Raw genomic sequence first — 24,592 nt, 5'->3', positions numbered from 1 at the left:
GACTCAGGAAGTTTTGAAGAATGATGGTAGCAATCAAAACTAAACTAGGGAATGAGGGGTTCTGAAAGCTCTAATAGGAAATATATTAGAATTAGGGAATTTTGCTTAGGAAAGGTAATTCTCTGAGCTCATCATTGCCTTTGCTGTGTTGGAAATCTTTCAAGAACTCTAGATAATGGGTTTTAAGAGAGTAATCCAAAATAGTTTTTGAAATACTAGGCAATCTAGAGAATGTACAGGACCAAAAGTGGTCAGACGAAAGTATTACAGACTTTCATCATTGCAAAGTGGTGATTTTCCCCATCCTTCCCATTTCTATGCAAATCCTTAATCAAGGAAGTAGTAGTGATTACTAAGTGTCTCTTAAACTTCTGGATACAGTGTGAATAATCAAAGTCACTCATTTAAAAGATGAGACATAAATGAGTAACTATGAAGATCATATAATCAATCTGTGGAAATTAACAACATTTCAAAGTTCAGTTGAATCCCCCTGAAAAGTCCTAGCTTTGTAATTCTAAACAGTTGCTGCTTCCAAGCCAAAAAGTAATCCTTTAGTCTTCTCTTTGGTAACTATTCCTTCCTACCTCACCCCCACCACACCTATTCCCAGTGTTTTTCTTTCTAACAAACAGAGAAAGAAAAAGGAAAAGAAAAATAATAACTGTTTAAAATTCCAAGGTTTTACTTCAAGCCAAGGTCACCTTTCTAACTAACTTTGATCAGGTAAATTACCTCTAAGTGTCTCAATTTTTCCCTCTAGAAAATTGAAATAATGTATCACCTTTGATCTGCAAATTTGTAAGGGCATTTAGAGATTGAATGAAACCTACCTGCTGGGATTTCTGTTTCCAGGAAGATGGAGTAGCCATCCTTCTACTTACTCCTCCTGCTAAGTTCAACTAAAAACAACTAAACTAAAAACAAATATAAGAAGATCCTAAAGTTGATAAGAGGAAGACAGGCCAGCTAGAGGCCTTGGGACCTGAAGACCATAGGTGGTAAGTTCCCTGAGGTTTCTCGGCACTTCATGTATTCCAGACTGAATACTGGAGAAGTGGCACCCTACCAACACCATAGATGGAAAAAAAAAAAAAAAAACCAAAGGGAAGCCTGCTCTCTCTGGCCAAAGGATAAGGAACAGAGTAGTCTAGAAAGGTAAAAAACTTTTAGATAACAGCCAGTCTACACCAGCTAAGCAACACAGAAATAAACTGCAGCCCAACCCCTACCTCCACCAGCAAAGGCCAAGTGGAGAGCTTAGACATCCACCCTTGGCAGGTTGAAATCAGGGGCTCCAATCCTCTCTCCCCCAGCGTTTGTCAGAAGAGGCCTAATGGAGAGTCAGGATTTTCACCAACATTAAGTGGTAACAATAACACCCCAACCCACAGCATTAGTGGAAGCCATTCAGGGACCCTGAAATCCCACCCCAACCAACAGCAACAAAGATCCCCTCACCCCCTGGGTGTCAGTGGAGGCAGAGGGGACAACCTGGACTCCAACCTCACCCAGCAGTAAGGTGGTGGCACCCGCCACCTTCACCCACCAGAGCACTGTCAGAGGAGGGCTGCTACAACACAAGATCTGAATAAGATCTAGAATCTTATAACACACCCAAACTGTCTGGGTTTCAATTTTTAAAAACTCACTTTTTATACCAAGAACAAGGAGGAGCTCAAACTGAATGACAAAAGACAATCATCAGATGCTGCCCCAAGATGATACAGATGTTAGAATTCTCTGACAAGGATTTTAAAACAGCCTTCATAAAGCTGACCCAATGAACATTTATAAACATACCTAAAATAAATGATTAATAGAAAGTTTCAGCAAATAAATAGAAGACATGAGAGAAAACCAAATGGAAAATTTAGAACTAAAGAATGAAAATAACTGATATAAAAAGCTCAGTAGATGGGCTCAACATAAGAAGAAACAAGGCAGAGGAAAGAATCAATGAACTTGAATAGAACAATAGAAATTATCCAATCCAAACAACAGAGAGGAAATAGACTGGAAGAAATGAACAGTCTCAGGGGTATGTGGAACTATAACAAAAGACCCTGTCATCAAAGTCCTAGAAGAAAAGGAGAAAGAAGATGAGAACATACCCAAACAAATAATGGCAAAAATTTTCCTAAATCTGGCAAAAAAAAGGGAGGTTGGTGGGGTCCAGTAGATTCAAGAAGCTGAGTGAAACTCAAACAGAAAAAAAGAAAAAGAAATCCATTCCAAGACACATCATAGTCAAACTTCTGAAACTAAAGACAAAATCTTGAAAGTAGCTGGAGATAAATGAGGTATCCCTTAGCGGAGAGAAACAATTCAAATGGCAGTGTATTTCTCACCAGAAGCTATGGAAGCCAGAAGGAAGGGGCAGAAGATTTTTTTAAGTGCTGAAGAAAAAAGAACTGCCAACTCTGAATCTTATACCCAGTGAAAATATCCTTTAAGAATGAAGGGGAAACTTTAGACATTCTCAGATGAAGAAAAACTAAGAATTTATTGCCAGCAGATCTACTTTGAATGAATAGCTAAAGAAGAGTGCTGGCTGCTCATGCGGTGTGGGACAAGTGCTGGCCTGGCTGCCTTGCTCTGTGGTGGGCTTGCAGCCATTGCAAAAGCCAACAGGGAGCTCCCCTCCTCCTTCCCCATGGGCAGCAGCAGCCCCAGGGTGAGGGTGCATCCAGACCCCTCCCCAGCCAGCACTGTAAACAGAAGGGAAATGATAAAAGGACTCTTGAACATCAGTAAGGAAGAAAGTCCACAGAAAGAGGAAGTATATGGGTTAAGCACAAGACTTTCCTCCTCCTTGATTTTTCTGAATTATGTTTGATAATTAAAGTAAAAATTATAACATTGTCTAATGTGATTGTCAATGACTGTAGAGGAAATATTTAAAACATCTATATTACAAATGGGGATGAGTAAAGTGACATTCAGGGAGGTAAGATTTCTTCACTTTAGTTAGGGATGGAAAAAGATATATGATGCAGTATATTTTATGCCTGTGATATACATGAAAGCAAAAATTGGTAGGCCTGCAAGGAAAAGTCAACAAATCCACAACTATAGTTGAATATCTCAACTCCTGTCTCTCAACACTTGATAGAATAACTAGACAGAAAGTCAAAGACAGAGAAGAATTCAACACCACCATCAACCAACAAGGTTTAAGATCTAAAGACATTCACAGAACACTCCACACAATGACAGCAGAATTCACATTTTCAAGTACTCACATAGCATATACCAAGATAGACCAAATCTTGGCAATAGAACAAATGCTAACAAATTTAAAATATTTGAAATCAAATACAGTATGTTCTATGACCATAATGCAATCAAACTAGAAATCAATGGCAGAAAGACAAAGTGAAAATATTCAAACACTTGGAAACTAAAAAACATACTTCTAAATAATCCACGGGTCAACAAGGAAGTCTCATTGAAAACAACAGAATGAAAGTTAAAATAAAACATATCAAAATTTGTGAGACACAGATAAAGAAATGTTGAGAGGGAAATTTGTAGCACTAGATGCTTACATGAAGAATGAAGAAAAGTCTCAAATCAATAAACTAAGCTCTCACCTCAAGAGCATAGACAACAAAGAGCAAAAATAAACCAAATAGGAAGAAGGAAGGAAATAAAAAAGAACAGAAATTAATAAAAATTGAAAACAGGAAAAAAATAGAGAATCAATGAACAAAAAATTTGGTTCTTTGAAAAGATCAATAAACTCTATAAAGTAAGTCTGACAGAAAATAAAAGAGAAGACACAATTAAAAATATCTGGGATGAAACAGAAGATATCACTGCAGACCCTGCAGACTTCAAAAGGATAATAAAGGAATATTACAAGAAACTCTATACATAAAGTTGACAATTTAAATGGACCAATTCCTTGAGAAGTATAAACTAGCATAAATCACTCAATATGCAGTAGAAAATTTGAGTAGCCCTATAATTATTTTAAAAATTGAAATTGAATTCATAATTTAAAACTTCTCCAAAAAAGAAATCTTCAACCCAAATGGTTTCACTGAAGAATTCTACCAAATGGTCAAAGAAGAATTAATGCCGATTTTGTACAATCTCGTCCAGAAAATTCAAGAAGAGAGAACACTTCCTAATTCATTCTATGAAGCCAGTATTACCCTTATAACAAAACCAGACAAAAATAGTACCAAAAAGAGAAAAAGGCAGACCAATATTCCTCATGAATATGGATGCACACATCCTTAATAATATATTAGCAGACAGAATTCAGCAATGTATAAAAAGTATTATACAGTGACCAAGTAGGGATTATTCCAGTGAGGTGAGGCTGTTTGAAATTTTGAAAATCAATGTAATCTACCACATTAACAGAGGAAAGGAGAAAAATCATGTGATCTCAGCAATTGAAGCATAAAACACATCTCTTCTGCATGTTAAAAACTCTCAAAACACAGGAATATAGAAGGGTTTCTTCAACTTGATAAAGAAATATCTTTTAAAAAATACCTACAGTAACATTCCATATAGTGGTGAAAGGAATTCAAGATAAGAGAAACATGAAGATGAGACAGGCTGCCTGACAGTTGGTCAATGTTAGAGAGAAGATGTGCTGGGGAAGAGGAGCCAGCAGGACCCAGGAGGAGAAGGGTCTGAAAAATGCCCCCTTGCCTTTGTTTTTTTAATTGAAGCATTAGTCCATCTTCCATTTCAGAGGGGGAAAAGTGTATTCCACCTGGTGAATGTTTTAAGTTCCTAAAAAGTAAATAACTGTTTCAGCCTTTGAAATTTCACATGAAATTATCAATGAGTCAGGAGAAAAATGCTAACGTCAAAATTAAAATCAAATGAATCATGGCTTCTCCCTGCAAAGCAGAAGCACTTTGGTCTGTGCTTATACTCTGCTGATGGACAATTGGCTGCCAGCTCCCTCCCACCTCACCCCACCCCCACCTGCCTGACTGGCCCTTCCCCCCAGCATCCCATAGGCTGGGTTATGGAGAGGAGCAGAGCAATTCCTCTCCCACCATGAGCATTTTCCACGAGGAAAGGCTGTGGCATTACTCCTTTCCCCAAACTCAGTCCTACAACCCTGGAAAAAAGGGAAATCACGATAGGATTGTGTTCCCTGTCCAAGCTGGCGTCTCAGAAGAGACCTTCAGCAGAGTTACACTTCGGTTCAGCAAACTCTGATTGGTGACAACATAGGACCAATTCCCTCTCCTTTTGTGTCAGATCAGGTTAGCTTTTCTAGCTCCTTTTTCCCAAATGCATTTCCTCATCTCCCAGACTGTCCTGGTACCCGGAAGAAGGGAGAAAGAGAGAGAGAGAGAAAGAGAGACAGAGGGAGAGCTGAATGTAAAACAGAAGTATAGGAAAATTCTAATTGGTTTTTTGAAGATTATGTAAGTGATGGGGACAAAATATATCAATTTCCACTCCTGCTAAACAAGGACCACCACTTGACTTACCTCATCACTGGACAGCCTGTGATGTGCTTTGGGACCCAGAAGTCAAACCCCCACAGATCCACTTGGCAGGAGCTTTGAGAGAATTGTGTTTTGGCAACAGCTGCTATGGAGGGAGGCTCCTATTTTTACACCACTGGGGCTGAAACACAACCATCTCCCTGAACTTCCTAGAAATGGTACATAATATGTGGTTCTAGGAAGGGGGGATCCTTGAGACACTGCCCCCCTCCCCATGTTATGAGAATGCACCTGTATTTTGGGAGTATCTGGCAACCCCCTCTCTGCTCCTTCATGCCACACCCTTAAAAGTATCTTAGCAAACTCATGAGTACACCAAGGTACAAAGGAACATCCAGGCCTCAACCTGACCCAGTCAGTGAAAGTGATATTCAGGTATAAAAGGTACTCACAAAAGAGAAAGGATCTAGAGTTCACTTAGATGTTATTCCCCAGCAAGGCAGAAACACATTTTCCTCTGGGTTGCTATTGTTGGTAAGAGGATTCTAGAATTCTTAGTCTCAGCTCTTTTTCAGGTAACAAAACTGAAACTCTTTTTCAGTTTCTCCACAGTTCAATAAAAAGGGAGGTATCAAAAGTCACTTCTGTGCCTTCTCTGCACAGGTAAAATACTCTGTAGCATCACCAAGGAAGGAGTTACTGTGCAATGGTGGTATTTGAAAATCACCCTTCTGCTCATAAAAGCTGCATTGAACTCACTCACATATGTATTTCTTTTCACCACAAAACAATGCTTAACTTCTCCAGTTCTCCCCATTTTCTTTTATTCAACCAAGCAATCTTCAGGTAAACACACAGCAAATCCTTTGAGACTAGAAAATATTGGAATTTTCTCCTGGGCCTATTTTCTTATTTTTGTTTAACTCACCCTTTGATTGTCATGAGGTTTGCAGTCTGATTCATTTCAGGGCCTTGATGTTGAAACATCATTATTGTCATGCCTCCTAATATTGACAAGACAAATGTGCTAGTGAGGACAGTAGGTTTACTGGTGAAGCCAAGTGACTGAGCAATGTTTAAGTAAGTCAGTAGTAAGATTTCTTTAGAGGAGAACATTTTATCAAATTGGTATGTACAGGCCAGATGGGCTTCAGAAGATCCTAATTTCCAAGGCAGTCTATGACGAACAAACTTCAGGGCTCCCTGTTTGATTCCCATGCCAGGAAATCCTGCCTGTAAATGATTCAGAAAAGCTGATAAAGTTTTCCATGGATTTGACTGAATTACAGCACAGGGAGCCCTGCGAAGAGGAGAGGCAGAAAGACAGCATCTCAGAGGATGGAGGAGGGAAAAGGGTAGACCTGAAGTGAGCAAAGCACAAGCACGTCAGCTACAAATTGTGTACACATGCAAGATGAACTTGTGAACACACGTCCAACTTGGCAGATGTTTAAAGATTGGGTATTTATAATGTGCTCCTGAAACATCTTACTGAAATGATGATGGTTTAAGTGACTTTGATTTAGAATTAGACTTTTAAGAATTTTTAAAAGCATTTCCAATGTTATCTACCAAAAACCAAATGCAGCTTCATGGAGATAGGATTCTCCATAAACTGACGTCTTGTGTTTCTGAATGTTGCCTCCAATCTTTTCTCTACCTCTTTGCCTTGCAACAATTGAAGCAGCTGGGGGCTGGAGCTCACTTTATTAGTGATTTAAAACACACCCTTGGAAACTAAGCTGGCTTTTTTTTTGTCCATCCAGGTGGGAAGCGTGTTCCAGCAAATGGGAACAACACTTAAGAAAGTTCTCAAACAGCTAATGCTTTAAGAGCTCAACTTCAACAAATCTTCTACCAGCCATCTCGGCAACAAAAGACCAGGGTAACCTGGTAAGAGAACTAAGCCTTCCATATAAAGACAAAGATAAAACAGCTCAGCAGCCGAGATTCGACATCTTTAAAAATGCCTTTTCAATCTTTAACTTTTGTCTGGTTGGTTGTCTAGCAACCAAGTGCCGAAAAGAAACTCCACCCAAAACAAAGTGAAACAATGCAGACACTTATTTAGGAGTGTGTGTGTATTAAGGTTCTCAGGGTGCAAAGATAGAAACTTGCTTTCAGACAATTAAAACAGAACAAGTCCTGATTGTAGATGGCAGGAAAGGAAGTTGGGAGTGAGGAAAAAGCAACTCGAAAATGCGTAATGTGGGATGAGGGTATAGTTTCCACACACCGGGCTAAAGCAAGGTTTACACTCTTAAGTAATAAAAACAAACCATTAAGCTCGGCCCAGCACTGTCAGGAAGTATAAAACAGTTCTTGAAACTTTGCAGTGACTATACAAAGCTTTTCATAAACTCTGTTTCCTGATCTTCATTAAATGTTCACATCAAGTTGCCATGGGGCAATTAGCTTGCCTCCTGAAATCAATAAAGAATCAACAATTTGGAAATAGTTGTACAGTAAAATAGTTCAATAATTATTCTCTCATCGTGTTGTGGCCAAGCAGTTCCAGTGTAAATGCAGACCAGATGAGAGCCTGTTCCTCACGAGGGGAGCTTTCAGCAATGGGCGGTTTGCAGAGAGAGCTGCTCATCGGCACGCACTGCAGCGAGAATGCAGTCCTGGCACTGCTTGGAGTGTGGCCCAGAAGGCAGGGCAAACACGGGCTGGAAGTGGCGTTCAAGTCAATATCTGGCACACTGCTCACGCACCTCAGAAGGACTCAGTCCAAAGTGTGGAGACCTAAACGAAATGATAGACCCAATGGATACAACATTAGGCACCCTACACTCAGCATTTGGACCCCAGACAGGAACAAACCAAGATTTTTTTTCCCCTGGGGTATATATATCTGCAAGAGAAAAGGTAGGTATATCTATCTATCTATATATCTATATATCTGTGTGAGTATATCTATATCGATATATGTCTACGTTATATATGTATATAAAGAGTGTATTTGAGATTAGGATTCATTCATTTCAGCATTTCTTCAACAAATATTCAAATCTGAGTTGCTTGTAAGAAACCTTCAAAGTGCTCCCTTAGAAAGTAAAATGAGGCTACTAAACAGATGACCTTCCTAAGATGTTTTGCTACAAAAGAGGGGCCAAGACAAAGTTCTTTCTTTGCTGACCCCCTTTGCAGATGGAAGTCAATTCCTTTAACTTTTTCTAGTCAGAGCCCATTCACTTCAGCACCTTCTTCGAAGCCAACCGTGGCATCACAAATTCCAATATCCATTAAAGCAAATGTCAAATACTAGCTTGGGAAGCTTTATATCACCCTCTAGGCTCAATGGTGCTGTAGAGTGAACTGTCTTAGAACTTGAAAAAAAAATAAAGCATCATTTTTAGTATAAACAAATGCTTCAAATGTATGACATCTATTTGCTGCCTTCAAAGGGAAAACTTTTAACTCAGACGCTTGGCACTAAGATCACACGGGATCAACTCAGTGGACTGACTTAAGTGTTAAAACTTTTTAAAAGTACGTTAAGGGCTTGCACCTGCTCCCCCATCCACATAGATGTACTGACACGTATTTGACTAAACTGACTACATACATGCCCAAGCAAGCAAGCTGAGCAGATTTTACAAGATAAGCAACCAAGTGTTTTCATGTCTGAGGGTGGCTAGAACACAAAATTGCCAGTCATCTTGTGGGGGAAAAGAATACCTTTGAAAAAAATATGTAGGGCATCATTTCAGATAAAATGTATCCAAATGCCATCCTGTATACAGGTTTTGTTGTTTTGTTTTGTTTTTCCTTTTAGTGCTATTTCTTAGCAAGGGGCCTAAACTTAGAACCGCTTTCTGCTGTTGTGATTGAGAATTCTTACAGCCTTGCTACTCAATGTGTAAGACCTTAAGCCGGTGGGTAAAGGCAGCTACACCTGGGAATGTGTTGGAAATGCAGAATCTCAGGCCCCACCCCAGACTCATGGCAACAGAACCTATGTTATAACATGATCCCAAGGGGTCTGTATACACATCAAGGCTGCATTCTCCTGGAGCTAGTATTGGTGATTCGCATGCACATTAAAATCTAAAAGTTTTATTTAGAGCATTGGTCCCCCAAGTTAAGTAGAAGTTCACTTTGAAGTTTGCAGGGCAGGGAAACAGTGAGAAAACTCTGCCATGGAGAAAACCATAAGGCTATAATTTATGTCAGTGGGGTGCAGGCAAGAGGAAAAGCAATTTACCTGAGTGAAGCAGACCTGCATTAATCCCATCTCACCCTACCTGCCCCCTGCAAAAAATAAAGCAGAAAAGGAATAGAATAGTGCCAGGGCAGTCCTACTTCTTTGTGATTGCCTATCCATGTCACACTTATTTCTACACTTAAATTGTTCTTTACTGCAACGCTAGGTTCCTTTTGCCTTATAACAGACTGGGGGGCTGTGGCATCTAACACTCCATGAATCAATATTTTAACATTAATATGACTCTAGAATAGAAATACACTATTTTAAAAAGTGCTGTGAAATGCACAAATGATTTTTCCGCCTCCAATAAAAAGCTGAGGAAAAAGATATGGAACACTTAGATTATCCAGTAATGATGTAGCCTGCTACCTAGACCAGACTGATAGATCATCTCTCCACTCTTGGCCTCCTGAGGTACAATTTAAAGCAGCAAATGGAGTAGAAATTACGCAAAAATGGAAGCACAGAGAAATTTGTAAACGACTCATCTTCTTCTTCCCCAATTTTGAAGGCAAAAAATGAACAGAGCAATCTGGACCTGCCATACAGGTTAAAACCATGCCAGGGAGGTGCACACAGCCCAGACAAGCACAAAATGAGATGACACAACTTAGTTTTGAAAGGTGATCTCCCCAAATTCAGAAACTTACCACATTTTTTGAAAAGCCAACTCTAAAAAGATTCAAAGTTTCCTATAGAATAGTGACTGAAAACTGAAGACATTCAGTGTCATGGGGTTAGTTATGACACTTTTTTTCTCAGAATGAAGAATGTGAGACAAAACATCTATAGGAATGTAGAATATATGTAAGAATATTATGTTTCTCAAATGAGCTGCCAAGAGGGTCAGAGTCCTCAACTATTAAAAAATCTCTGAAATTAAACTGAAAATGCCGTCATCTATATATATGTAATACTAATCACATATATCTTCATATGTATATTTATACATATTACATATATGTCTATATATATTTACACATATATTTATATGTATTCACACATATATTTGTATATTTACCCATATATTTGTGTATATATTTATATATATTCACATATATATGTCTATATATATTTACACATATATTTATATGTATTCACACATATATTTGTATGTATATTTACACATATATTTGTGTATATATTTATATATATTCACATATATATGTCTATATATATTTACACATATATATTATGCACGAACCATTTGAGAACCGTTTGAGAAAAGAACATTTGAGAATCATTTTAACCGAGAAAATCAGACCCAATGAAGCAGAGAAATAAAAAGGGACGGAACTGCCAAATGTATGGAAATTCTTGTGCTGTACTTTTACAACTCTTATCTAGAGTATTTGGAGATGAGAAAACGTGGGTTATTATTTTTTAAGATGTTACGACTGTGCAGCCTGCCCCTCACACCCATGGCAAGAGAGGGTGAAGAATGCCAAGGGACAAAGACGATCCCGCCCTCCACAGGGGTGTCTAACACCAATGATACATAAAGAGCAATAGAATAGGGATAAAAAGAAACTAAAAGATTTTAACAGTGGAAGGAATAAAAGATAACTTGTACTATTTTTTTAGAAAAATATGATCTACGTAATCTCAAAACGAGGGTTAAATCTATCACACCCAAAATATAACCCAAAATGTAACAGGGTCATTGCAAGTTAATTCCTGGGAAGAATCTGATGATAATACTCTGTTCCTTTACTAACATACTTTTTTTCAGCCACATCAAGGAAGGGCTAGGAAAGGAAATTAGAACTAGGCCTCACCAATCACAGCAGGATCAGAGGTGACACAAAGTCCTAGAAATTGACCTTAGAATACTTCCAGTAAAATTGTGGGGTTGTGGGTCCCCTGGCCATACAAGCATACCCACCGAACCCTTCCTTGGGTCTGATTTCAACCCAGAGCACAGAAGCCCTGCCACTGGTATGTGTTCATTCTGAGCGGCCTAATTCGACTTCATTCTGCTTGGGCTTCAGTCCAACTGGCAGATGTCCTTGTAGAAGCTTGATCTCAGACACTTTCCCTTTCTAATTTTTTGGCACCATTGCCTCTACTGCATGGGATATCATCTCTGAAACTTTATCTTGGGTTCCCCAGGTTTGGCTTGATTTTTGTTGCTTCGGTTTTCTCTTAAATCTTCCTGCCCCAAAGAGGTTCATGTGAAATACTAAATCATTGATTAATTCCTAGGAATTAGCCAATGACTTGCCTGCAAATTTCCAACTATTCCTTGCCTTCTCCCTACCTCCCTCCAAAATGAGTAGCCTCAGAAGCAAAAATGCAAACAGAAGGTAATCTTTGTGAACGCTGTACAAATGCACCATTTTCTCTTACAGGTTGGCCTTTATAGAATGAAATGCCAGAGCTTTGATATTTATTATCTGAAATAGGTTTAACATTTGGAGAAATGTGTTCAAACACATAACCTTGGAAAGAAAAGCAAGCTGATGGAACAGAGAACAGGGGTAGGCAGAAAACAATTTTGCTGTGGAGAGGCAGTTAGAAAATTGAGTCCTTTTGAGCATAAAGAGCTCTTAGGTGAGGTAAAAGTAAAATACAAATCAATTTTCAACTCTTCATGAGGGCCACTAGATATCAATTTTAAATATACATGACCACAATATCAATAATGACGAAATCTTATGTTTTATTTAATACTTTGGCCAGACCAGCCCCTTTGAAGGGGTCACTAGTTTAGGAAAGAAGAACAACAAACCATCATTCACTTTCCTGCAGGTTCATCTTTTCTTAATTATTTCTATTGGTCCTGCTTTACTCTTTCTGCAAACTAAGGGGTGGGGGGTTTCTATATTTGATCAGCAATGTCTGGTTCTTATCCAAATATTCCACCTAATAAGGATGTAAGTTCTCATGGACTGGACAACCACTCTGCAACATTCCTGAGAATTGAATAATATAATAATCTTGAAAGTCAGCAGAGTGGATTATCCACTTTTTTTTTTTTTTCTGGACATGAACTTGTGACCTTAACAGTAGCACTGCAAAAAAAAAAGCAAATGTGCTAAGCACTTTGCCAGAGTAACCTTCCATGTAGACTTTTCATCTTAAATACACACGACTGAAAACAACTACAATTTTTGGAAAATTATGTACAAACCCAATACTTCTTTTGATTACATATAAATACAAATTAGCTATTTTTCCTAAAAAGTGGTTATAATAGTAAATAAATACAAAATAAATCTGACCATTATACTTCATGTGCTGGGGTTGAACCCATATAAAATGTACAACTAAATACATTTTAAAATCTTTAAGGAATAATTCTCTGATTAAAATATTTGTTTTCCCAACTTCTTTTCGTAGATATAAATATATTTTCAAAATAGCTGTTTTTTTTCCTCCATTCCATTCCATAAATAAAGTCTTCATTGGGAAATATTAAAGTGTCAACTTGATTTTTTTTTTTTTGCTTTTTTCTAAAATATATATATATATATATATATTTATTTATTTTATTTTATTTTGCTGTGCTAACGACACCCACAACCCTCGACAACCATGTCCTGATAGTTCTTTAATACCACCTTTTCATTCTCGTCAAGGTACAGCATGGAGATGGCACTGAGTTCTGTTGGGACACAGCACGCCTTGGGAATCTTAGAGTTAACTGAGTTGACCAGCGTCTGGACGATGGCGTGGTTTGTGGAGTTCAGGTGATCAGCCAGGGGGAAAGGGCACTCCCCGTGGCAGTAAAAGGCATGATACCCCGGGGGGGCGACGATCCAGTCATTCCACCCCACGTCACTGAAGTCCACGTACAAAGGGTGTCTCTTACAACTGGACTTGAGGCGTTTCCGCTGTTTGTGTTTTGCCTGACGCTTTTCTCTTTGGTGGAGAGGGTGTCCTTTCCCATCGTGGCCAAAAGTGACCAGCAAAGGCCTTCTCTGTGACCAGCTGTGCTTGTCTTGGTGCAAAGACCTGCTAATCCGCACGTGCCTCTTGGAGACCCCGTGGCTGTCCTCTGGGTGGGCCACCTCCACCACAAACCCGTGGTTGGCGAGCCCCTGCGCTGTCCACCTCATCACGGCAGGGGTGACATCAAAGCTCTCCCACCTGCTGGCATTCTGAGTCACCAACCTGGTGTCCAGAAGTCTGGTCACGGGGAACTTGGAGTTGGCTGTGGCAGGTTTTATAATTTCATAAATATTAATTCGGTGATGGAAACTGCTATTGTTTTCCAAAGTTTCCTGCATCTGTTCCCGAAAGACCTGAAGTTCTGCTGAGGTGATAAACTCCTCAGTGGGGATAGAAGTTAAATTAAAGAAGAATCTACGGGTTGTTTTTCCACTTATTTCTGGCAATTCTTCCAAAGATTCTAATTTAATGGAAAAAAGTAGAAAAAAAGAAAAATCATTCAGTAAGGCAAGTATGACAATTTGATTGTATATAAGGATTTATATACATCACTTCAGGGTTTGATTTAACACATGTAAAAATCTGCAGCCAGAAAGTTAAAATTTGCCCTTTAGATAAAGAAATGATCCTCCCTTTTCTATACATTTATGTCAATATACACACCATGAAACAAAATTTCACAATTCACTGTTACGTGTTTAATCTAATACGTGAATACTGCTTCCAGGTGGCTATAATGATGGGGGAAATGGTGAAGCATTTCTTTGGAATTCACAGACTTTAGGGCAAAAAAAAAAAAAAGTCAGCACTATAGTTAATAGAGGTCTAATGAGTGAGGATTTGAGGAAATTATTGCATTTCTTAAAAAGAAAAAGGCTTTAATGTCAATCCCTTAAGCAGTATTCTAAAACATTACTCTGCAATTTAGATGATTTACAAATCTCGATATACAGATTTCAGCTTCCTAATTAAAGACTCTGAAACTCAACATCAACGATGACATTTTGCAAAGTACACCCTACTATTTTACTCAAAAGTCCAGAGACAAAGGCATTTACAGGGATCTACTTCTTTGGAAACGTAAGGGTGGTACTAGGACACTGTAGTAATTAAGGCTGGATGATTTCAAGAGAAATAACTTCCCAACTTTGTCTCTTCTCTCACCTCTTTATGACCTCAAAAGCAAAATCTCATTGCAGATGCTTTTGGGAAAAAAAAGTAATTCTCTTCTGTTTGTAATTCCTTTATCTTTAAAAAAAAAAAACCGTATTAAAATTATACACCTACCCAATAATAGGCTACAGGATACAGATAAATCTCCCCCAAATTTATAAAAATCTACAGAAATGTCATTATGACATTAATGATGTAAGGGATAATCTAATTACAGAATAATCATTTTATATCTATTATCATTATTTTAAAATAGTCATTCAAGTGGGCTATTCATAAAAGTTCTTCCTGATTTAAAATTCCAGAATTTCAATTTTAAGGAGTACTGCTTGTCAAGCAAACAATAAAATATAACATAGCACCTTGAATGGATAGTCTGCAAATCATCAAAGGTGCACATTATTATTAAATTGATAGTAAACAGCACTAGAATTTGGGATATTTGGGTTTACTTTCTTCTAGCTTTACCACATCCTGTTATTTCACTGTCAACAAATTTTACCTGCTTCATTCAGGATCCAACCTGAGTGCTAACAAAATCTATTTGGCCCTGTCATCACCATAAGAGGAAACCATATTTTCATTAATTTTCTGGTTGTATTTCTCCTGAACCAAACGGCTATTCATTGTTCACAAAATTTAGACATTTTAGCAAAGGATAATCACTTCAGATCGCTCACTCAAAGATTCTACCTGTGTAAACCTTCATCATCAAAGCAACACTCATCACTGCAAGCTAAGGTCAACAGGGGTGGTTTATACCAAATTATGGAGGAATGCTTTAATGGGACGTTTCTCAAACTTCAACCTCTGTGCAAAACACCTATAGGACACCTTAACTGTTCAAATGCAGATTCTGATTCAGTGGGTAAGTCTGGGGTAGGGCCTGAGATGCAGCATTTCTAGCAGCTCCGAGGTGAGGTAATGCTGGAAGCTGGTGAACTGCCCTTCGAGGCTAAAGGTTTTAAAGAACGTTTTTCACATGCAAGTATAAATTGCCAGGAACTTTTTTTTTTTTTGCGGTATGCGGGCCTCTCACTGTTGCGGCCTCTCCCGTTGCGGAGCACAGGCTCCGGACGCGCAGGCTCAGCGGCCATGGCTCACGGGCCCAGCCGCTCCGCGGCATGTGGGATCTTCCCGGACCGGGGCACGAACCCGTGTCCCCTGCATCGGCAGGCAGACTCTCAACCACTGCGCCACCAGGGAAGCCCCAGGAACATATTTTAAAGTGCCTTTTTGTTAAATAATATAGAAATTAATAGAAGAACCATTAGCGTTGGCCAAGGAGTAAGACTTGAGGCCAGGGGTGAGGAGCCAGACTCAGAACAGAAAGATCTAAATCGCCTCTCCTTGGACAGGGAGACCATCAGGCCAAGAAGGGAGTCCCCCACGGTCCCCTCAAGCCTGCTAACCGGTACCCGTACGGATACCTTTGGGGAGCCGCTCTAAACCCCGCTGCTGGCTAATGGTACTTCTGGCCAGGCACTATTTTTAAAATAATCCTCCCACCAATCAACCAGAGCTCTCCTCTGTGGCTCCGACAAGTATCAAGGGTTGTGTTTAGCCCCTTCTTTCCTTTCCTCCCTGCAATTCAGGAGCCCTCTGATGTTTTCCCTGAAGGCATTCTTTCAGCAGAGAAGCCACCAGCTACCAGAGAAAAGAAGAGTGACCTAAAAATCTGCACACCCATCAGACACAATGACACAAAGCCAAGGCCTGGACCCGGGCAACTGACTTCGCTGCTCCCGGCACACCTAAAAGCGCTCTCTCTTCTTTTAAGGAGAGGAAGGAACGGCACATTATCCAGGGCCTTTGGGGAACAGCTGTATTAACAAAGGTGCCCAGAGAAATCATACACACACACACACACACACACACACACACACACACACAGACACACACACACAGACACACACAGACACACACAGCCAGGAGGAGGATGAAGGAACAATCTCCCAGGTAAGCACGAGAGACAAGCAAATGAAGTAAAGAGGATGGGTATAAAAGGGGCATTAAATAGAACAATAACCCTCCAAAAGACTAATATGAGACTGAATTATACAAAACTACCACCATTCAACTGGATTTAACCTATAAAAAAGCAGTTTCATGTGCTTCAAAATCTCATTGGAGGTAAGTGGCCAAAAGGATAATCACTTAGCAAAGGAAAAAATTACACTATTAAACATTAACAAGTAATGTGAAGATCCCTCTCCAACTGTGCAGTTTCATCTCAGTCAGTCTAATCCCTGAAGGACCACTATCCCTCCTTAATACAAAGGCCTCCATGACAAGATCCCTGACTGCAGACTCTGGTCACAGAGATAAGTCAGAAAGTCATAGGAACCCCCAAACCCAGGAAAACAACTGACCAAGGTTAGGGTACCTACTACCCTCTCCTTTGATCTTCAAGGGAACATGAAATTTTTCTAGAAGGCAGAAAAAAATCTGAACGTTTTGAAATGAAGTAAAGAATCTGCAAATCACCACAAGCCTAGGGATTCTGAAAATATGGAGTATTTACCTAAGTAGGTAATGTATGCTTTTCTGGAGGTATATACAATTATTAATTCTCTGTAAATAACCCTTATTGAATAAGCTGCACTTGCCAAGGAATCTGAGGATTCCAGCCTATCTTAGACATGGATTCTTGAACCTCTAAGTTCTTATCCAAATAGATGGAGCTATGGCTACAAAAATGTGGGAAAGTAAAGAAAAATAAGGCAACAATGACATTTGACCTCTCCTCCAAAAAGTGAAGTTCTAACTTAATCATCTACGCTATCAATTATTCATCTACATTCAAAAAGCCAAGACTGAATTCCCTCAGCTAGCCTAGGTCCACTTTGGCCTCCTCTTCCCTAGACCAGGGGAGAATAGGACATAAAGAAACAAGTCATCACGATAATGACAGCAAGTGTGCTGAATGGTTGTTTGTGCCAGGTCTGGCACTAAGAACTTTATATGAATTACCTTATGACAAATCAGTTAGAGAGGAACTGTTACTGGCTCCATTTTGTAAAAGAACTAGTTGGAGCTCAGAGAGGTTATGTGATTTTCCTAAGGTCACAGAGCTAGTAAACTAAGAACATAGCTATGAACTTGAGTCTACTGCAGCTCCCAAGTTTCTGGCCACTAGACGGCACCATCTAACATAGGGGAGGAGTCAAAAACTCAAGCAAAAGTCAAAACCATTAGAGGCAGATTTATATTTAACACAGTGATAACCGTAGGGCAAGTTCTGTCCCAGTTAAAGGGATAGAAATGGTGGAAGAAGCAGACAGAACAGAATAGTAAAGCAGAAAGGTAAAGTGGCAGGGGCCACTGGGACATACAGATCTTGTGTGGAACCACTGATATTTTGTGACTGCCTGTTTGTCCTACAGTATATGAGGACAAGTTTTGATGGGTTTTAGCAAAAAGTGAGTTGCCATTACATTTTGAGAATTTTGCAACACTCTTTAGACAAAAAATGTCCATTAAGAAAACAACAATAAAAACCTGGGAATGTTTTAGTAAATCAGTAAGGTTGGAAATCACTGCCCTGAAATAAAATGAAAGTAGTGGAGAATAATAAATAAAATTTTCCAAAATATAAAACAATGGTTAGAGAATTGATGTATCAAGGAGAAAAACAACGATAAAATACAAAAGGTTAAAATGAATCAGTTAAAAAAACAAAGACAACAAAGGAGATGGCAGCTAAAAGAAAGAGCATGGTCGTTGGCACCAACCCTGATTTGGCCTCTACCCACTCTCTTAGCTCCAACACCTTTGGAATGATCCAGGGCCCTCTTATTGTTGCTTATTTGGTGAAACACACAAAGGGAAAGTCTTAAAAAGACAAAATAGCTCAATGAGGAGGGATCAAGGGGGAACAGAGAGGAACCACTAAAAACGAGGCAAAATGGAAAACATAAGTGCAAGAACTATCTCTGGGCACCAAAGCCTCAATCTCTATGAGCATTTCCAAATAGAATGCCTGTTCTACCTAAAGGGGGCCTTTCACAATCACAATGAAATACCTGGGGACACTAGGGAAGCACCCCAAATGAGCACTGGTTTGGGGGGGTGTATGTGTCCAAATCCTTTGGTTGCACTGGGAATTTGTGATACCAGTGCTCCATCACAGAGCAGTGGTTGTTTCTTGAACTTTCCTTTTAAATGAATATTTTCAAGAAAATTACATTTGTGGGAACGGGGTTAATCTCTATTTCAAAGCTTCAGTCATAGAGGCAAATAATTCAGTTATTTTGGGCAAAAAGAGAACTGTGTCCTTCAGAGTCTGGAGAGCGAGCGCGTGGTCCTTCCATATTCCAATCTGACAGGAAAGAATGAAGATTTTTTGCAAGGCCAATCAAGTCAACCAATTTCAATGTGTTTTTAACTACAAGCAAAACACACAACACTGTTTCCAGTTGAAGAAGTGATTTTTCTATCCTCAGTGGCAGTTCCGAAGCACTTTTTAACAACTTTGAAAAAAGAAAAATTTTCCAGCGCTTGGGCTCTCCCGAATAAAAGCCACTGGAGAAAGGACTAGACAAAGCTTAATAGGAGAAATGACAACTGATAATTTCTGTGTCAGATCACCTATGATGTAGACCCATTATCTTCACACATCGGTTGAAAGAATGCCATCATGATACTTCTTGTCTTGTATTTCGCCAAATCACCCAGATCCCACACGCAAATAAAACCAACAGGTAATTCTCGTAATCAGGTCCTTTACCAAAAAAACATCCACAAAGGCTCTAGGAACCAAATTCTGCTCTTAAACCTGCAGCCTTAATCACATGGTTTATTAAAAGATTTTTTAGTGCCATGCATGGATGTTTTATAAACAAGAATATTTACAAAAACCAAATTCTGGTTTACGTAAAAATGAAACGGTCTTCAAAAAAGGGCAATTTGTAGCTTAATGATTATATGCTAGTCTTAAGAAGAAAAGGAATGGGTTTGTTGAAATTTGGGGCAAACATTACATAGCTTTTTTTAATTATCTAATTTCATAAAGATCTGAAGTTATTATTGCAACTTGATTTTAAGCAAGTTGGTAACTTCTGCACTATTTGGTGTATAACATTTACACGTTTAAAGACATAAATTCTGACTTATAAACTCAAGCATGCTCTTTAAGTTAAAATTATACACTCCAATAAGTTCTAGACTGTTTAGTTTTGGTCGAGCCACTTCCAGAGGAAGGAGAAATATGCAGACTTCACTGATGGAATCCTCATGCAACTGAACGTTTTTAGGTGTCAAATGCCTTAAATGATCTATCTTCCTTTAAAGTTCTAAGAGACACACACAGTGCCTTCTTGGCCTTAAAAATAAAGTTCAGAATGGTTTCCATGCTATATCTCCAGGAGAGGTGGCTGAAATAGCAATTCTTATTACTTTTCTATCCAGAGAAACAATTCTAATCAGCAGCAGCTGGGAATGATGAGCTGGATCTATAATCTCCCCAAGGTGGTGATGACAGAATGTACAGGAACAAGAACATTTCTGCATGACAACAGACAACTTCTGCTTCCAGTGGATGAATCCTGAAGGAGTAAAATGAGATCTTATTTCCTTTCAAATATGATTTCTGCTAGCAGACAGCACCTCACTTAGAAATGTGCTGAAAAATGAATTGATTTTTCAATTCATGTCCCCTTCACTATGTATAGCTGCCTTGATGAAGTCCCTTTTGTTATGTGACCGGCCTTTAGGACCCCTTCCCACTATTGACTGCTGTTCTCACAAGTATAAGTTCTCCTTCACACTGGCAGAAAATGCCTGGCTGTGACACTACTGATTTGTTTATATCAGAGGGTAGATTTCCACTTGAAATTGACCACCTCAGCAAGGCAAGGCAAGAAAACCAGAACAATATCCCAGTTCCCTGATATCCTACAAGTGGCTGCTCTGTGATATACATCTTTGGACCATTCTCTAGAACTTGAACGAACCTGAGCTCGTTTAGAATGTGTTAAGCCAAAGGAGCATTTAAAAGTGTAGAAAAAGAATTGAAGTGGAAAATATTTTTGACCAATTGCCCTAAGAACTTGGGTACAACAGATCTCACTAGCTGCTCTAAGACATTTCAAATCCACTAAATGCCTTTCTGATGAAACAAGTATAAACATCCTACCTTAAAAGAACCACATCCAGTATCATAAAAGAAAAAAAACCCCACATTTCAGTGCACATGAAGGAAAACAGGCAGTTGCTGCAAAAGCTTTTATCTGAAGGCTAGCCTTGTCTCTACTCCGGAGTTCATCTCAGATTTAAGCACAAGACAAGAAAGTCATTGTGGAAACAATAAGATTGATTGTGGAATTGATCTCCCACGAGGATTAGATAGGGATTTGAAATCTTCCAAACCAGGTCCAGATCTACTGTAAATTAGAAAGACATTGGAGCCCTGGGCTTTGATTTTTCAATACTATCTCTGAAAATTCTGCCCTTGGCTCTGTCATGCTTGAAACCCCGGCTTAAGCAAGAGAAGCAGATTTATAGAGCAAAGGCTTCCAAACAGACCTAAAGAGATCCCAATCTGCCCCCCTCCTCATTCTTCTACTATGGAATTCTTGCACGTTTAGCTGACTAGGGGCAAGCCTTTTGCCCTCATCTTCCCCATCACTTGATTTCTCTCCAGTTCCTGGAGGAGGAGTCGCTCTTCTGGCTGCAAGCCAGGAAAAGGGTGCAGCTTTACCAAAGGGGAATCCCTGGCTCTCCCGCCACACAGGCAGTGAGTGAATGTCAGGTTCGTAAAGGTTCTTACAGAGGCAAACATGGAAACGTCTGCAGCGCCCCGGCCAAGCTGCCCTTCCAGGGACGCCTGCTGTCTGCCCACTGTGGGGCGCTTGGATGGACGACTCCCCGCCCCCGTCTCCGCCCCCGCGCCCCGGCTCCAAGCCTCACCTTCGTGGTGGAAGCTGCGCACGGTGTTGGCGAGGCTGGCTGCCCTCTCCAGCCGGTGGTCCGGGGCGGGCGCGCCAGGCTGGCCCGAGTGCCGGCGGTACAGGTCCAGCATGTAGGGGGGCACCACGGCACCCCTGCTGGGGGTGGGTCTCTGCTTCAGGCCGAACATGCTAAGCAACCGCAACTCGAACTCACTCAGGACGTCGTCCGAGGGCTGGGACGAAGACCGGCCAGCAGACACCGCGAACTTCCTCCGGCCCAGCTCGGGAATGAGGCCGGCCGCAACGCCCAGGAGGACCTGGGGAAGCAGCAACGCTAGAAGACAGCGGGTCCCGGCCACCATGGTCGACCTGAGGACAGGGCCGACATGAGTCACGGAGTTCTCCGCCCAGCCCTCCCCCCTTCCGCCCCCGCGGTCCCGGCTCCCGCTCGGTCCCCTTGCTTCCTCCTCCAGGGTGCCCACCCGGCTGACAACACTCGCGGAGACACTTCAGAGGAGCTGAAGCTCAAACGTTTAGGAGAATGGAAGACCCTTAGTTCCTGAGCCAGATGGATTTCACCCTCCCATTCCATTCTCAATCCGTCTGACAAAATTTGACCCCCACCCCCCAGCCCGCGTCAGTGACTGTCACCTTTTCTTTCTGTGACACGCTGACAGCCTGTGCAGGGAACCTGGGGAAACCACCGTTTGGTCTCACACCCCTCCGTCCCCTAAACTAACCCAATCACACAGCGCTCGCTGGCATATAAACACAAATGGTGCATGTGACTTCCTTAGAGGCACTGTATAGAACTTCCTGATACACACACACGGTCTATAACTTCCAGAGCCAGTAAACTCAGGGGCACAACTTCCGAAGTCACTTGCAACCTGTGGCCCACGTCTCTAACCTCAGAGGTGTCAGGGCAGGCCACTCCATCCCCGAACCCCCTCCCCCCAATGCAGTCAAGATACGCAGGTATCTTCATAGGATTACGTAGATGGCTAATATCTATTAATTCCCGTGTCAGCACAAGGTGGCACGAGAGAACTGCCCCCTCGCATTCCTGGAAACAAACAGGGAGAATCCCAACTTCTAATATTTTCCCAAATGGGACGCAGCTCTGAGTACAGAGAGCAGGTCTCCCGGAGAAACTTGAAAAAGTCAGAAGGGATCGCCACGGCAAGGCGTACAGGTTGGCAGCTAACGGGTGAAATCCAGGGGCCACCCTCTCCAAGGGATTTCTTTGCCTTAAAAATAAAATCATCTAAGTGTTAACAGCCCTAATAAAATGCCGAAAAGAAGGGAGGGAGGAGGGGCGGAAAAGTGCGAGCCGGGAGTGCAAAGCCGACGGTCGCCCGGCGGCGGTAGGATGGGGGCATCCCCGCAGGAGCTCGGCTGCACGTGGACCTGCTCTGTTTACGTCCGGCCCAACCTGGCCCCGGGAGGGGCTCATCCGCCGGGGCCCCGCGCCCACCCACAGCCCCGGCCTCGGCCCACGTTGTCTACCTTTAGGAGACCGCAGACCGTCTAAGAAGCACGCGGGGACACGTCCATTGAAAGAGCCTCCACATGGAAAAAGCTCTGGCTGAAGGACCTGGCGCAGGGACCGGGTTCCCTTCCTTCGCCTCCTCCTTCTCCTCCCGGGTGCCGGCCGGGCAGTCTCTCTCCGCACGCAGGGAAAGGCGTCTCGGGTCGGGCCCAGCGGTGGAGTGGAGGGGCGGCGGGGTTCGCAGGCGGCGAGGCTGGGTCCGCTGGGGCAGAGGCACCGGCGCGAAGTGGGGAGCGCAAGTTACTCTCCCTGCAAGTTCAAGAAGTCTCCAGCCAAGTGCTGACACACAACAACAGCGAGCAGGGGGAGGAGTGCGGAGCAGGGAAGGGAAGGGAGAAAGGAAAAGCTGGTGCTGTCGTCGTCCTTAGGAACCAGAGCCCGCGGGACGCGTGGCCCCGCGGAGGGCTGGCTCCGGGACTGTGGGGTCGAGGGTCGGGCGCTCGGCGCTAGCTCCGCCGGGGCCCATGGCTCGGGCCAGCCATCCTGGGAGACGCCGGGTCCGGGGAAGGGCGCAGCGGCGATCTTGGTGCCGGGCGAGTTGCCCCCCCGCATCACTCTGCCTTCCTCCAGTGCACCCCCATTAGCGCTAGCCAGTTGAAACCACCGCGACTCCGGCTCTCCGGCGTCCTCGGGCGCATTCTCCAGAGAGTCGAGCCGAGTTTCGGGCTGCCGAAGCGGGTGGCTGCGCTCTCCCCTCGCTCTCCTCGCCCCCGGGCCAAGCCGCTGTGCCCTTTGTGGCCAGCCTGGGGTACGATCACACCTCGGCCGGCACGTCCCAGGCCCCCGAGCAACGGCGGGAGGTGATCGGCATCGCGGCGCTCGGGCTCGGCTCCCGGCTCCCCGGCGCTCTGCACGCCGGTCTTAGGCTCCGGCTTGGCCCGGGCAGCCGAGGCCACGGCGCAGCGGCGCGCACGGCCGGGTGCTCCAACCCGCGCAGGGTCTGCGGGCGCGGGTGCCTCGGAGCCCGCAGTAATCCGCAAGGCGATAGCGCCTAGGTCGTCCGTGTGGGCGGCGGAGCCTGTGGCGGCCGATGTCCGGCGGCGGCTGCCAATCCCCGGCCGGGTGTGGGAAGCAGAGCGGCGGGCGCAGCGCGAGCCGGGCGCAGCGCGGCGCGGCGGGGCGAGGACTCCGGCGGCGACGGCGGCGGCGGCGCCGTGGCGCGGCGCTCGCGGCTTTTAAAGGGGACGCCGCCTGCCGTCTCCCTCCCGGCCGAGGCCGAACACCTCCCCCTCGGTGGCGCGGCTCGCCGGGGATCCCCGAGCGGGCGGGAGCAGCGAGCAGGGGTGTGGACGGCGCGCCGGGACAGCCGCGGCGGGGTGGGGCCGAGGGCGGGGACTCGCGGCCGCAGAGGGGGCGCTCGCGCCTCCAGCCCCTGCCCTCAGAGGGGAGATCCGTCGGAGCGGCGGCCCCTGGCTGGGGCTCCGGGAGCGAAATCCCG

At 42.7% G+C, this 24,592-nt stretch overlaps 1 protein-coding gene across 1 annotated transcript; it reads right to left on the bottom strand.

Annotated features, from left to right (window-relative positions):
- Window positions 1-11,983: 11,983 nt before the first annotated feature.
- Window positions 11,984-24,190, bottom strand: BMP2 (bone morphogenetic protein 2). Its single transcript, XM_060124088.1, has 3 exons — window positions 23,112-24,190; window positions 21,622-21,971; window positions 11,984-13,999 (listed from the first exon to the last, which is right to left on the bottom strand). Exons 2-3 carry the CDS (start codon window positions 21,962-21,964, stop codon window positions 13,155-13,157), a joined length of 1,188 nt encoding a protein of 395 aa, XP_059980071.1. The 5' UTR covers window positions 21,965-21,971; window positions 23,112-24,190; the 3' UTR covers window positions 11,984-13,154.
- Between the last annotated feature and the right edge of the window lie 402 nt (window positions 24,191-24,592).

The sequence above is a fragment of the Lagenorhynchus albirostris genome, chromosome 15 (genome assembly GCF_949774975.1).
Source record: "Lagenorhynchus albirostris chromosome 15, mLagAlb1.1, whole genome shotgun sequence".
Lineage (NCBI taxonomy): Eukaryota > Metazoa > Chordata > Mammalia > Artiodactyla > Delphinidae > Lagenorhynchus > Lagenorhynchus albirostris.
Note: the sequence above shows the minus strand (reverse complement) of the source record. Positions and strands in the feature narration are given on the sequence as shown.

Coding starts and splice junctions, on each gene's coding strand:
- BMP2 (XM_060124088.1), bottom strand. CDS start 21,964: ATGGTGGCCGGGACCCGCTGTCTTCTAGCGTTGCTGCTTCCCCAGGTC. Junction 14,000..21,621: donor GCGCAGCTTCCACCACGAAG/GTGAGGCTTGGA, acceptor CCATTAAATTAG/AATCTTTGGAAGAATTGCCA.